Source organism: Siphateles boraxobius, unplaced genomic scaffold (genome assembly GCF_051911475.1).
Source record: "Siphateles boraxobius isolate OS27281-9 unplaced genomic scaffold, OSU_SipBor_1 7, whole genome shotgun sequence".
Lineage (NCBI taxonomy): Eukaryota > Metazoa > Chordata > Actinopteri > Cypriniformes > Leuciscidae > Siphateles > Siphateles boraxobius.
Window position 1 is genome coordinate 31,961,204 of NW_027509197.1, and position 12,148 is coordinate 31,973,351.

A 12,148-nucleotide genomic window follows, 5' to 3' on the forward strand; every position below is an offset into this window, starting at 1 on the left:
CCTTCTTCCAGTTTGATTAATAAATGTATCTTAGCATTTTTATACAAACAAGTTAAATATAAATCGGCTACATTTAAAATGTGTTTATTTCTTAAATGATAACCGAACTTGCTGAATTCAACATGCAATGTGAGGAGGTTATGTGACAGCAATGCAACATACTAAAACAATTGTTGTTGCATAATGCATACGTTTTTCATTTTTGATTAAAAACATATTTGTTAAATGAAATAAAGTTGACACACACACACACACACACACACACACACACACACACACACACACACACACACACACACACACACACACACACACACACACACACACACAATAAAATAGTACATAAGTGTAACACTGGTGTTTACTTTCAAACCTTTGACTGCGGAGTAAGGCCTGACTAATTGAACACTAAACTCCAAAATGGACTTATTAAATACAATCCATTAAGGACATTAAATGTGCTCTTTTGTGTATACAACGATTTTTTGTTTTATAAATAGAAAATTCTATACTATACTTGATTAATGAGCAAATAAAATATCGGGACCTATCATCCACTCTGAAACGGCTAGTCTGGTCTGGGTTATCTTACACGAATCCCACCGAATTTGAAACCAAAAACATTAGCTTAGCTTAGCTCATGTTAGCTTTGCGGATGAAATCATTAACCTGCTGTGTCTGTGAAATCCATCCATTTAACACAATACTCCACAAAACATGGGGAGGTTAACGTTAGCAGCTTTTATACCCGTTTTAACTCTATTGTGTGCTTACTGGCAAAGTGCAGTGGGAAACAAAGGATATTCATACGCAGGTAAATAACTTGAACCATGTGCTAAACAAACAGCGACATAAGCGAACATCACTAACATTACAAAACTAGTACATTGTTATTGTAACTATTGGATTTTGAATGTGATAAAACCCCAGACTACAGTTAAACCACTCTTTATATATGGTGAGCTGGACACAAATGCTGTGTGTCAAAATGGCGAGCTCTGTTGCTTAAAGTTTTTAATATGTAAGATTGTTCAGCATCTATTAAACAATAATCAAATTGTTTGTTTATTAACTGGTTTGTCTGCATGCGTCTGTAATCTTACCTTGGTCCTAACCTTTTCTTATCTTATAAATGATTTATCCATACAAATCTTTTTTCTTTAGTTTTTTATGTATGTACCCTTATAATATTTAATCAAAATAACTTCCCCTCCCTCTTCCAACCACATATCCTCTCTGATGACGTGTTTACTGTCTCGAGGGCGGGACAACATGTCAGTCACATGAGATCGCAGCAATAGCAAACCACAACCATCTAATCAATTTTAGATGGACTGATGCCTTGTCCAAAAACCCACACTTGCGGTCTTGGCCACTTGAGAGTGTGTGCATGCGACAGGAAGTAAGTGCGCAGGACTGTTCCATGTTTTAAAAATGCCAAAGTGCAGTGCCCTTAATGCACACTAAACCAAGGATAACTTGGCACACTATTCAAGGATGGGCGTATCCAATCATGCTTTAAGTTCTGGAACTCATGTGCCCCGAAATGGCGATATGTTGAGGAAAACATTTCACCTTAATTTAAATTAATTAGATACATAAAATTTGGTAGTAAAACCATAAAGTTTTGCACATTTTATTGGTGCAAATATGAGTATGATATGTTTAGGCCTACTTTGTACAACATTTGCAACTGTTTTTATCTTAATTAGAAGCACCACAATTTTAAATTTGTGTCTTCTGTTAGTTACATAGCGACTACTGAACAGACATGTAGAAGTTTATTTTAAAATGCAAAGTATTGAAAATATAATAAATAGGCTAAATGCTCTGTAAACACTTGCATTTTTTGCAAGACTATATGTCCTATCGAGTAATCAAAAGTTTTACACACACTTGCAGTCTTTACACCTACTTGAACACTAGGGCCTAATAGAGGAAATACGTCATGCAAGTAGACAAGTGATCAAGTGCAAAGACCGCAAGGTGCTATTTGGACAAGGCTAAAATCGAGAAGCTGCTCACTGCAGAGCAAATGTGTGAAGCTTACGTCTAGCTCCCCCTCCCTAGACGTCCAGCGAGGAGGAGCGAATGTAATTTGGGCCTAATGTGTGGAGCTAGAATATCCAACCACACCCTAACCCTACCCACAACTCGATCACTCCACCACATTAGACTTCCAGAGAGGTGGAGCTGGATGTCATTTGACTGCAGTGAGCACCACTTGACAAATCAAGTCCCGTCCTACATTTTTTCTTGTTTGAGAAGCCATTTCACTTGGATGTACATCACAATAGTGAAGAAAATACGGTCGCAGCTTCCATTTCATACTGACTCCAAAGTCATACTGAATTTAAGAAGGTCTGTAAATCTCTCTGATGCTCATTTTTTACTGGCTTATGATCAGGAACCATTCATTCACACTCCGTTTCAGGTTCTTCATATTAGATCCATGTTTTTGTCAATGCAGCAAGCTTAGGGACTATATTTTTAGGCCCAGTAGTCCCAATAGTCTCCTATAGTGTCTATGTTTTCCTCACTGTGCCCAGTTTGTCTCTACGGGGAAATTAACAATGTGGGAAAAATTTATGAATTGAATCTCTTCTTAGCACAATAAATTAAATTGCTATTGTTTATATTAGGGTTTATTTGGAACAATTCTGTAACTGTTGTTCTCACTCAGTGTCATGTGCTAGTTACAGATACTCATGAAATCCACATTTTCAAATACACAATATTGCTTGTAAATACCAAGAAAAAACAGTTTGAATATGATTTGTTAATCTAATTGTAATCTTTTCATCACCAGATTCTATAAAACAGTGTTTTTGCAGATTTCCCAAATATAAGTTTTGATGTGACTTTTACAGACTGTCAGACAGTAGCAACACATGATCTTATAGCTCAAGAACTGAATATTTGAAAAACTATAACAAACGGGCATTTATTGTAAGCCAAATCATTTTTCTATTTCTTTCTGTCTTTTTTTAACATTGCAAAATAAAATATGGTAATCTTTCCTATGTCAGGGATTTGAACCCCTTTGAACTAAGAAGATAATGTATTTTAAAATTAATTTTTCAATAATTTAACAACATATTTGTTGGTTAATGGTCACATGATGTGCAAGTAAACAAATAATATATTTCATCCATTTTGGTAAGTGCTTTATTTTGATGATGTCCATTTATAAATGATAAGTAAGTACTACTGGATGGAAGCAACCACACATGAACATGTCAGGTTTTTGGAAAGTGAGGATTCTGCAGTTGCATTAGTGCAGTGATTAGGATGAATTTAGTCTGTGGGCAGAAGTTTGTAGTCTGTGTTTTTTCTGGGACGCTTCTGTACTGTTTTAGACATAGAGAAGAAGAAAATGGATGGCGGGGATCGTTAAATTAAAGCAGAGGAGTAATTCTGATCCTTTCCTGATTCTGACAGATTGCACCTATGTAAAAGGAGACAGTGCCCACGAGTATTCTGGGAGTCGATGCTTCTGTTACAGCTCTGGTACAGTAATCAAATGGAAGGACATCTGTTCCACCTTCAAGGTAATTTATTACATCCTACTGTGGCTGTGCTATTATTTTTTGGGTTAACTCCCACTTTAAATTGAATACTGACAAGACACATGTTGTTCAAAGGTAAATGTGACTAGTGATGAGGACGTCTTTGTTGCGTTCCCGTTGGAGACAAGAAATTGCCACCATCCGGATGATCTTCTCACTGTTACTAACTGCTTCATTGAACAATATTGGCCATCCACTATCCAAAGAGAGAAGTCTTTGGACATTCCTCTGGTTGATGAAGATGTCTGCTTCATGACCAAATCGTCTAGAAGCAATACCGTGTACACACTACACGTCTCCAAAAAAAGTGAGCATCACACCTTATTCTCATACAGAGTACTTGGGCACTGAATCATAATTGTTTATTTTATATTACAGGGTTAAATGGAATGTGCCTTCTGCTTTTTGTGTGTGGGTTGGCACTGTTTGTTAGAGCTGGAAACATATGCAGGTAAGTGCAATTTAGCTCTAGTTTTGATGTTCTCATCTAAAGAAAATCTCCAGTAGAATGTCAGATTTAATTCTGATCAAGTTTTTTTTTTTGGCAAACCGTGAAAAAAAAAATACACCACGCTTGTCCTTGTAACTTAACCATGAATAAGATAAAGTTTAACAAAAGAAATTACATTTAAAGAAATTAAAATTTTACAATTATTTAGCTTTGTATTATAGAAAGTGTTCTCAATGTGCTCACCTGGTTAAATAAAGGTTAAAAAAAATAAGATTTATTTAAAATGTGGAACCAAAAAAGAATTTATTTCGAAAGATCTTTATGCAGATCTTTTCCATGTAATGGTAGTTCATAGTGGCCACATCTATCATGCTTCAAAAAACAGTAAAAGCATGATAAAAATGGTCAGTGCAATTTGTGTGTTCTAGTCTTCTGAAGCCATACAGTAGCTTTGGTGAAGAAAAGAAAGAACATAGTTTATACATAAATATAGAGTGCAAAGGATTCAGCTTAGGTATCAGTTAATACCCATTTGTGCTCTGTGGATAAGGGATATTCAAATCAGTACAAAAATGTAATATGTACAATTTTCAATTGTAGTCTTTTAAAAATAATCGGAAATTATAAACTAAGTGCAATGTAGTGTTGTCAAAAATAGTCATTTTTCGATACATACTGAATAATCTGAAACGCTTCCAGTACTCATTTTCTGCAGATTAGATTCACAGTACCAGCTGCTCTCTCATCTCTCTGACAGCAAGTTGACACCCAAACCTGCCCTGTACACAAGTCATATGGACTACTCTTATGGTGCCTTTTTGGAGCTTGACAGCCGTGGCCACTATGAAAAATGTAGAGAAGATTCTTAAAAAACTCTCCATTTGTATTCCATGGAGAGAGAAAAAAGCATATTTTGATCAACATAAGGGAGAATAAATTTTAATTTGTGGTTGAAATGTATTAATCTGTCCCAATCTTCATGGTTTCCAGGAGCTCACTGTTTTTCTACACAGCCGGAGTTTCATTGGGAGTCATCGCCATATTTGTCTTCCTGACACTTATCCTCCGAAACTACATTCCAAAGGTGTGCAATGCTTCTGTCACAACCTTCTACATAATCACAATACACTCGATCACATGTTTCCTCACCAATCGAACATGTTGGATGAGTAGTATGAGTTTAAGCCTGTCAATGCTGGCATTGTCTCTGCTGATGAGATGAAAGATAAAGGGAGGAGGAGACTCACTCCTCAACACATACAGCTGCAGGCATGTACATCATTGTAAGGTTTTATGTATGAATCAGGGTTGTGCAATGAATTACAGATTGATTGATAGCTTGCGGGTTTGGGGTAGGTCAGAAGGTTGAACACATTCACTAAGGCTCTGCTTCCCCCCCCCCCAGCGAGGGCTGTTCCTGGTATTGTTGGGTGCTGGCTCCAGTCTGTCCTACATCGGGATCCAGAGGGTGTTAAGTGAATGGGATGACATTGTGACTGAGCACTGGATAGAATTACTGGGTAACTAGGCAACCTTTCTCTGTTACAACCCATCTTGCCCTGTTTTCCTTTGCAATCATCTCATCAGCCAATTAGATCAGACAGTAAGCCTTCGCTAATGTTAATAAATGGTCTTTCAAATGTACCTTTTGTGCAGTTTTGCGTGTCAGTCGAATGCCGCGTGTTGTCTCTTAATTTTCTTGCCGTGTTCTTTACACAATAGAATAATTACTGTACATGCCATTTAGACTGATTATCCTTCTACACAGTCTCGCTGCATATATCATCAGCTGAAGCGCACACGCCTGAATCACATAGTAACAGAGCAGATTGAGATTCACCTTTTGTATTGTATATCTTGGCTCCGTTAGTGTTATAATATGAAGGCCAAGTATTTTGAATGTTGAAATGACTGCCTCTTGACTGCTCAATAGATTCTATTCACTGCCAAATCAATTTCCCTCTTCAAGCACTCGCAGTATGTAAATGCATCAGTGTTTTTGAATGCGAGAACTACAGGCATATTAAGATTAAGGGAAAGAAGCTGTCGTGCTGCTGGAACATTGATTTCTATGCCTAAAACAAAAAGGCTCTGGGAGGATTACAGCCCCAGTGTGTGTATGTTTTCTGGCCCTTTTATTTTCTCTCCGATTTTTTTCTTATATTTCACAGATATAGGCTACTGTAACATGAAAAGAATAGTTCGCCCAAAAAATTGCATTTTGTAATTTTACTCACCATCATGGTGTTCCGAACCCATGACTTTCTCGTCGTCTTTTTTCTTTCTTTCATTATTCCATAAAATGAAAGTGAATGGGTACTGGGTTAGTCAAGCTCCAGAAATCTTAAAAATTGTCCAAATGACTCATGCACTACAGTCCATGTCTTGAAACCATGCAAACACTGAGGAATTAAATTAGTTATTGATAAATGACTACAATAATGGCGCATTTACACAATTTGTCAACATTTTCCCCAAACCTTGTTATTTTGGGGTTTAACTGATTCATTTTTGATTTTAGTTAGCTTTAGTTGAACGGATTGTTGGTATATAATGTCTTGAACTTCACATAAAGCTTTCGTATAGTTTGAGAAAACTTGGAATGAAAAAATCATATGGACTATTTTTTATCATGCTTTTTTTGTTGTTCTTTTTGGAGCTTAACAGATCCCGTCCACATCCACTATCATTATCTAGAAAATATGGACAGGATATATTTCAAGAACCTTTTGTTTTTAATAATAAAAAAAGTCTACTGCATCACAAAAGTCACTACATTACCATACACTAGTTTGGGATCAGTACGATTTATTTATTTATTTAAAGAAATTAGTACTTTTATTCAGCATGTATGCATCATAAGTGACAGTAAAGAAATGTATAATGCTAAAACAAAAAAACTATTTCAAACATAGGCTATTCTTTTAAACTCTATTCACCATAGAATACTGAAATTATATATCACAGTTTTCACCCAAAAAAATGTACTTTATTTTTTTTTATCAAATACATTTGGTGGGCAATAAAGGCTTCTTTCAAAAAACATTACAATATTTAATGACCCCAATGGTTGTGTAGGTTAGGAATCACTTTAGGCTGAGTAAATATTAACTTAGTAAATTAATAGAACCAGTATTGTTACATTATATTTCACCATTGTTCCTTTGTTTGTATGCTGGAGTATTCAGCAATTTGTTGCAGCAGTAGCCCGTAAAGTTTGCATTCAGTGCGTGTAGGCTCGGCAGATACACCACAACATCCACTGTTATTGATGCAAGTGAAGGCTTGCCTTAATGGAATAGTTTACCCAAAAATGAATGAATTACCTCAACAAAAGATGTGATGTTGAGTTGTTTCAACGTGTATAGATCTATTGTGACTGTTGTACCTGAGTGGGCTTTGTACATATTATTACTGTTTGTTAATGGGCTGTTTATGAATGACAGGCAAGCTCAGGCAAGCTGCTTCTGTCCTATTCAGATTGAGCATGCTTTTTTTAATGTTACCTTGCATGCATAAAACACCCTACTCCTTTATGTAGCATGTATGCGTACGTATGTACGCAAGAAGGTCGATTAATGCCAAGCTAGGCATTTAAAAATGATTTTAAAATTATTATTTTCTTTTTTCTCTTTGTCTGCAGTATATGTGCTCATATCAGGCTTATGTAGCTTTGCTGTATGCTATAAGCATGGCCCCATCACCAACAAACACACCCTCAACTTTATGACCTGGTGTATGCAAGTAGTAGGCATGGTGTTGATTTACTATGGGATCACATTCCCCCCTGCCTACTACGTACTGATTGCTGTCCTGTTGTGCTTGAAGATTCTGCCCTTGGTCTGGAGCCTTTTGGTGTGGATTTGCAGGTAAGGAAAGCACCACAAACTGTACTCCAAAATTTATAAGTGAAACAGGATATTCAGTGAGAAAAGAATTCGGACAACACTTTAGTTTAGGGTCCAATTCTCACTTTTACCATAACTAGTTGCTTATTAGCATGCATATTACTAGGATATTGGCTGTTTATTAGTACTTAAAAAGCACATATTAATGCCTTATTCTGCATGACCATATTCTACATTCCTAAATCCTATAATCCAATACCTAAACTTAACATCTACCTTACTAGCTATTAATGAACAGTAATTAGGAGTTTTTTGAGGCAAAAGTCGTAGTTAATAGTTAGTTAATAGTGAGAATTGGACCTTAATCTAAAGTGTGACTATAGTCTCCAGCCAAATAGGAAAGTTATTTTAAATGCAAGGCCACTATTTCTTTACAGATACTCGCATCTTTTTTTGTTTATCAGTTGTTGACTCTTTAATACTGGGTATATTATCCACCACCTTTGTATATTTCATATGTATTTGAAATCTATATTTATTTTTTACTTTGTGTGCACAATAATGTATGGCCATTTGGAGGTCATGTTGATTTTTAAGTCTAGGATAGAAGGTGAAAGCTAACCATATGATGAAATTAAGCTTTAAACAGGTGAAATATGAAATCCTAAATATTTAAATTTATGAACTTCTGCCTTCAGGCTCTTCTACTCATTCATAAGCTTGTTCCGGAGGAAGAAACGGTCCACTATCAGGCTACTGACCGAGGAGGAGTACAGAGAGCAGGGAGAGAAACACACCAGAGCCACCCTGGATGAACTACGGGAGCACTGTAACAAGCCTGGCTTTCCTGCATGGGACACCGTGTTGAGGCTCAGATCACCGCAAAAGTAATTAAACATCTGTAATCACCAAAATGAGCATGTTTGAAAGGGACATAATACAGTTGTGGTCAGAATTATTGGCACCCCTGGTAAATATGATCAAAGATGGCTGTAAAAATAAATCTGCATTGTTTATCCTTTCGATCTTTCATTTAAAAAAAAATACAAAACTCTAACCTTTCATTGAAGTAAAAGAATTGAAAGTGGGGTGGGGGTGGGGGATCACATTATGAAATACAAATGTTTTTCTCCAAAATTATTGGCCACAATTATTGGCACCCCTAGAATTTTTTATGAGTAAAATATCTCTGAAGTATATTCCCATTAATATTTACCTATTTTAGCACATCAGGGTGTCTAAACATGAAATTGTCTTGCTATGACTTCTTGTTTCACAGAAGTTTAAATATGAGGAAACTCAAAGGCCAAATTCCGTTTGAAGAAAAAAAATAGTTCTAAAAAGAATATAGTACTGATGTGCATCAAAAGAGTGTTGAGATAAAAAAAAGAAGAAGTGGCTGTAAGAAAATAGCTAAAGCATTGAAAATCCCGATTTCCACCATCAGGGCAAACATTAAGAATTTCCAATCAACTAAAGATGTTACGAATCTGCCAGAAAGAGAACATGTGTCTATATTGTCTTCATGCACGGTGAGGAGGAGAGTTTGAGTGACAAAAGACTCTTCAAGGATCACAGATGGAGAATGCAGAGTTGAGTCTTGGGGTCAGAAGCCTACCAAAAAAAAAAGGGTTTCAAGAAAAATCCTCCTCGCTCATCCAAAAAAAAACATATTCAGTTGTCAGACATGACTGGAACTTCAAATGAGATGAGGTTCTATGGTCAGATGAAACAAAAAAAAAGAGCTTTTTGGCAGCAGATCCACCAGATGCCCCATGCCCACGGTTAAATATACTGCTGGATCTTTAATGTTGTGGGCATATTTTTCTGCTGGAGGTCCTGGACATCTTGTTCAGATACCTGGCATATTGGATTCTATTAAATACCAACAGGTAAGAAATCAAAACCTGACGGCTTCTGCTAGAAATCTTATAATGGGCCGTGGTTGGATTTTCCATCAGGACAACGATCCAAAACAAACATCAAAATCAACACAAAAATGTGTCGCTGAGCACAAAAGGAAGCTTCTGCCATGACCATCCCAGTCCCTGACCTGAACCCTATAGAAGACGAGTGGGCTGAACTGAAGAGAAGAAACACCAACATGGATCTGGGAATCTGAAGGATCTGGAGAGATTCTTTATGGAGGAATGGTCTCTGATCTCTTGTCAGGTGTTCTCCAAACTCATCAGACATAGGAGAAAACTCAGAGCTGTTATCTTGGCAATAGGAGGTTCCAAAAAGGTAATAATTAATAAAAGGGTGCCAATAATTATGGCCAATGTGTTTTGGAGAAAAACATTTATTTCATAATGTGATTTTCCCCCCACTTTCATTTCATTTACTTCAATAAAAGGTTGGAGTTTTGCTATTTTTTTTAATGAAAGATCAAAAGGATAAACAATGCAGATTTATTTTTACAGCCATCTTTGATCATATTTACCAGGGGTGCCAATAATTCTGACCATAACTGTAATGGTGAACAGGATTTTTGCCATTCACAGTACAAAGTTCCTTACTCAGTTTAATTCATGTTTAGTGAAAAATTGTGTAATTGTTTTAAATGTGGTGCAGTTTTGCATGGATATTTGAGTGAAGGAGAAAAATGCTATGAATTGCTATATGGCCCTTTTGTCCTAACCAGTTGTTGTCGTCTCTTTCAGGTTTGCAGAGTTTCTGCGCAATGGGAGCCACATCACTCAAGAGGAGCTTCAGAGTCATGAGAATCAGTACGGGCTTGGTGGGGCGTACTACGAGAACGTGCTCTTTAACAGCAGCACCAGCGACACCCAGTCGCAGAGAGGAGACGTAGAAGACAGTAGCGAGGACGAGCTGGTGAGAAACAGTCCTCCAACCCTAAATAATCTCCCCAGTCCTGCTGTATACGCCCCAACCGTCTGCCCATATCCCCCTGCCACCTACACCCCTCAGCCAGAACCCATGGAACCAGAAGACCAGGATTTCTTTTGAAATTGTGCCACAATCCATAAGAAGAGTGATTTTTATGTTCATTTTTAAGACTTTTTAAATTGCACAATATTATTAGGAAGGAATGACTGTAAGGAAAATCAGTAGGTCCATGAGGATTTTAAAATAGTCGCTCATTCTCGTTTCTTTGTTTAAATGATCTCTTTTAGGCAGCGTGGGCTGTAACTATAGTTTTTAAGCAGTTTGTATTCACATACCCAAGTGATGCAGAGCTGGGAATAATACTGTATTGTACATACTGTATGTTAATAGCATGTGTGGATAGATGGTGACTGCTGCTCTCAGGTATATTATAAAATCATCAGGACATCATTGCAGTCGACTGCTCAAGAGAATGTCTCCACACATACAGTATAACAGCATTGTGTAATTTTAAGGAAATAGTGCCCTCTAGTGTTAGTTAAAGAAACAGGTCACATAAAAATGCTAATTCCTTTGTGGAAAACAAAAGAGGATGTTTAGCAGAATGTCCAAGTTGCTCTTGATCATAAAGTTAAATAAAATAGGGATATATGCTTTACACAAGCTCCTAAACCAACACCAAAGCCTCTACATTTCTTTTGTATTCTAAGTCTTCTGGCATCAATATGATAGAATATTGTAGTCATACTATAGCAGAACGGATTATAATTGAATAACAACTTATATTTATATCTATTCCTCACATAAAACTATTCCAAGTTACTAAACAGAAAGCTAGACTAACGTGCTTGACCATTGCGCTTGAGTCTCGCGATTTTTGGCGTTCTGAAAACGTTGCACTCAAGTTAAAATAAGGTTAACTTTTAAGAACGCGTCTCGGGACCTTGCGTTTTTTCTTTCCACTATTCACATTTGTAAACGAATAAACGCGTTCTGTGTGGCCATTATGGAGCCATTCACCATTCACATACATGTTTTTCTGTGTAAACATGCTGTAGAGCAGGGGCAATTTAAAAAAAATTGTCATTGGTTGTTGCGTTAAATCTTACCCAGATACAATCGTGCTATTTTCTGATTGGTTATTGTGTAGCTCGACTAACAACACCAGGGCCAGGGGAGACGCGCCACTAGCCTATTTTAGTAATCACACAATAACTTGAAATTTTAATTTAAATGTTATATCAATATAGGCCTACATATTCTTTTTACTTTTTTATGGGAATTTCCTGGTAAAATGAAGGTAAAAAAACATTATTTTATATTTTATTTAGCCTTTCCACGGACCATCTGCAGTCTCGGGGACCAAAGTTTAGAGTATAGACGTATATATTTACCTTTGCCCTTGGGTCTTTTGATATTCTTGATATGTT

General features: G+C 36.6%; 1 protein-coding gene across 1 annotated transcript; it reads left to right on the forward strand.

The window, feature by feature from the left end:
• The first annotated feature begins 593 nt into the window (after window positions 1–593).
• On the forward strand, window positions 594–11,396 carry nemp2 (nuclear envelope integral membrane protein 2). The gene is made up of 9 exons (XM_077215260.1): window positions 594–814; window positions 3,442–3,551; window positions 3,645–3,876; window positions 3,948–4,020; window positions 5,011–5,104; window positions 5,426–5,540; window positions 7,664–7,889; window positions 8,567–8,755; window positions 10,532–11,396. Exons 1-9 carry the CDS (start codon window positions 718–720, stop codon window positions 10,836–10,838), a joined length of 1,443 nt encoding a protein of 480 aa, XP_077071375.1. The 5' UTR covers window positions 594–717; the 3' UTR covers window positions 10,839–11,396.
• Window positions 11,397–12,148: the final 752 nt, after the last annotated feature.

What these genes read in the sequence shown, in the direction of transcription:
- nemp2 (XM_077215260.1), top strand. Translation starts at nt 718, where the DNA reads ATGGGGAGGTTAACGTTAGCAGCTTTTATACCCGTTTTAACTCTATTG. An exon ending in CAAAGGATATTCATACGCAG is followed by an intron (nt 815 to 3,441) that starts GTAAATAACTTG and finishes TGATTCTGACAG; the next exon opens with ATTGCACCTATGTAAAAGGA. An exon ending in ACATCTGTTCCACCTTCAAG is followed by an intron (nt 3,552 to 3,644) that starts GTAATTTATTAC and finishes TGTTGTTCAAAG; the next exon opens with GTAAATGTGACTAGTGATGA.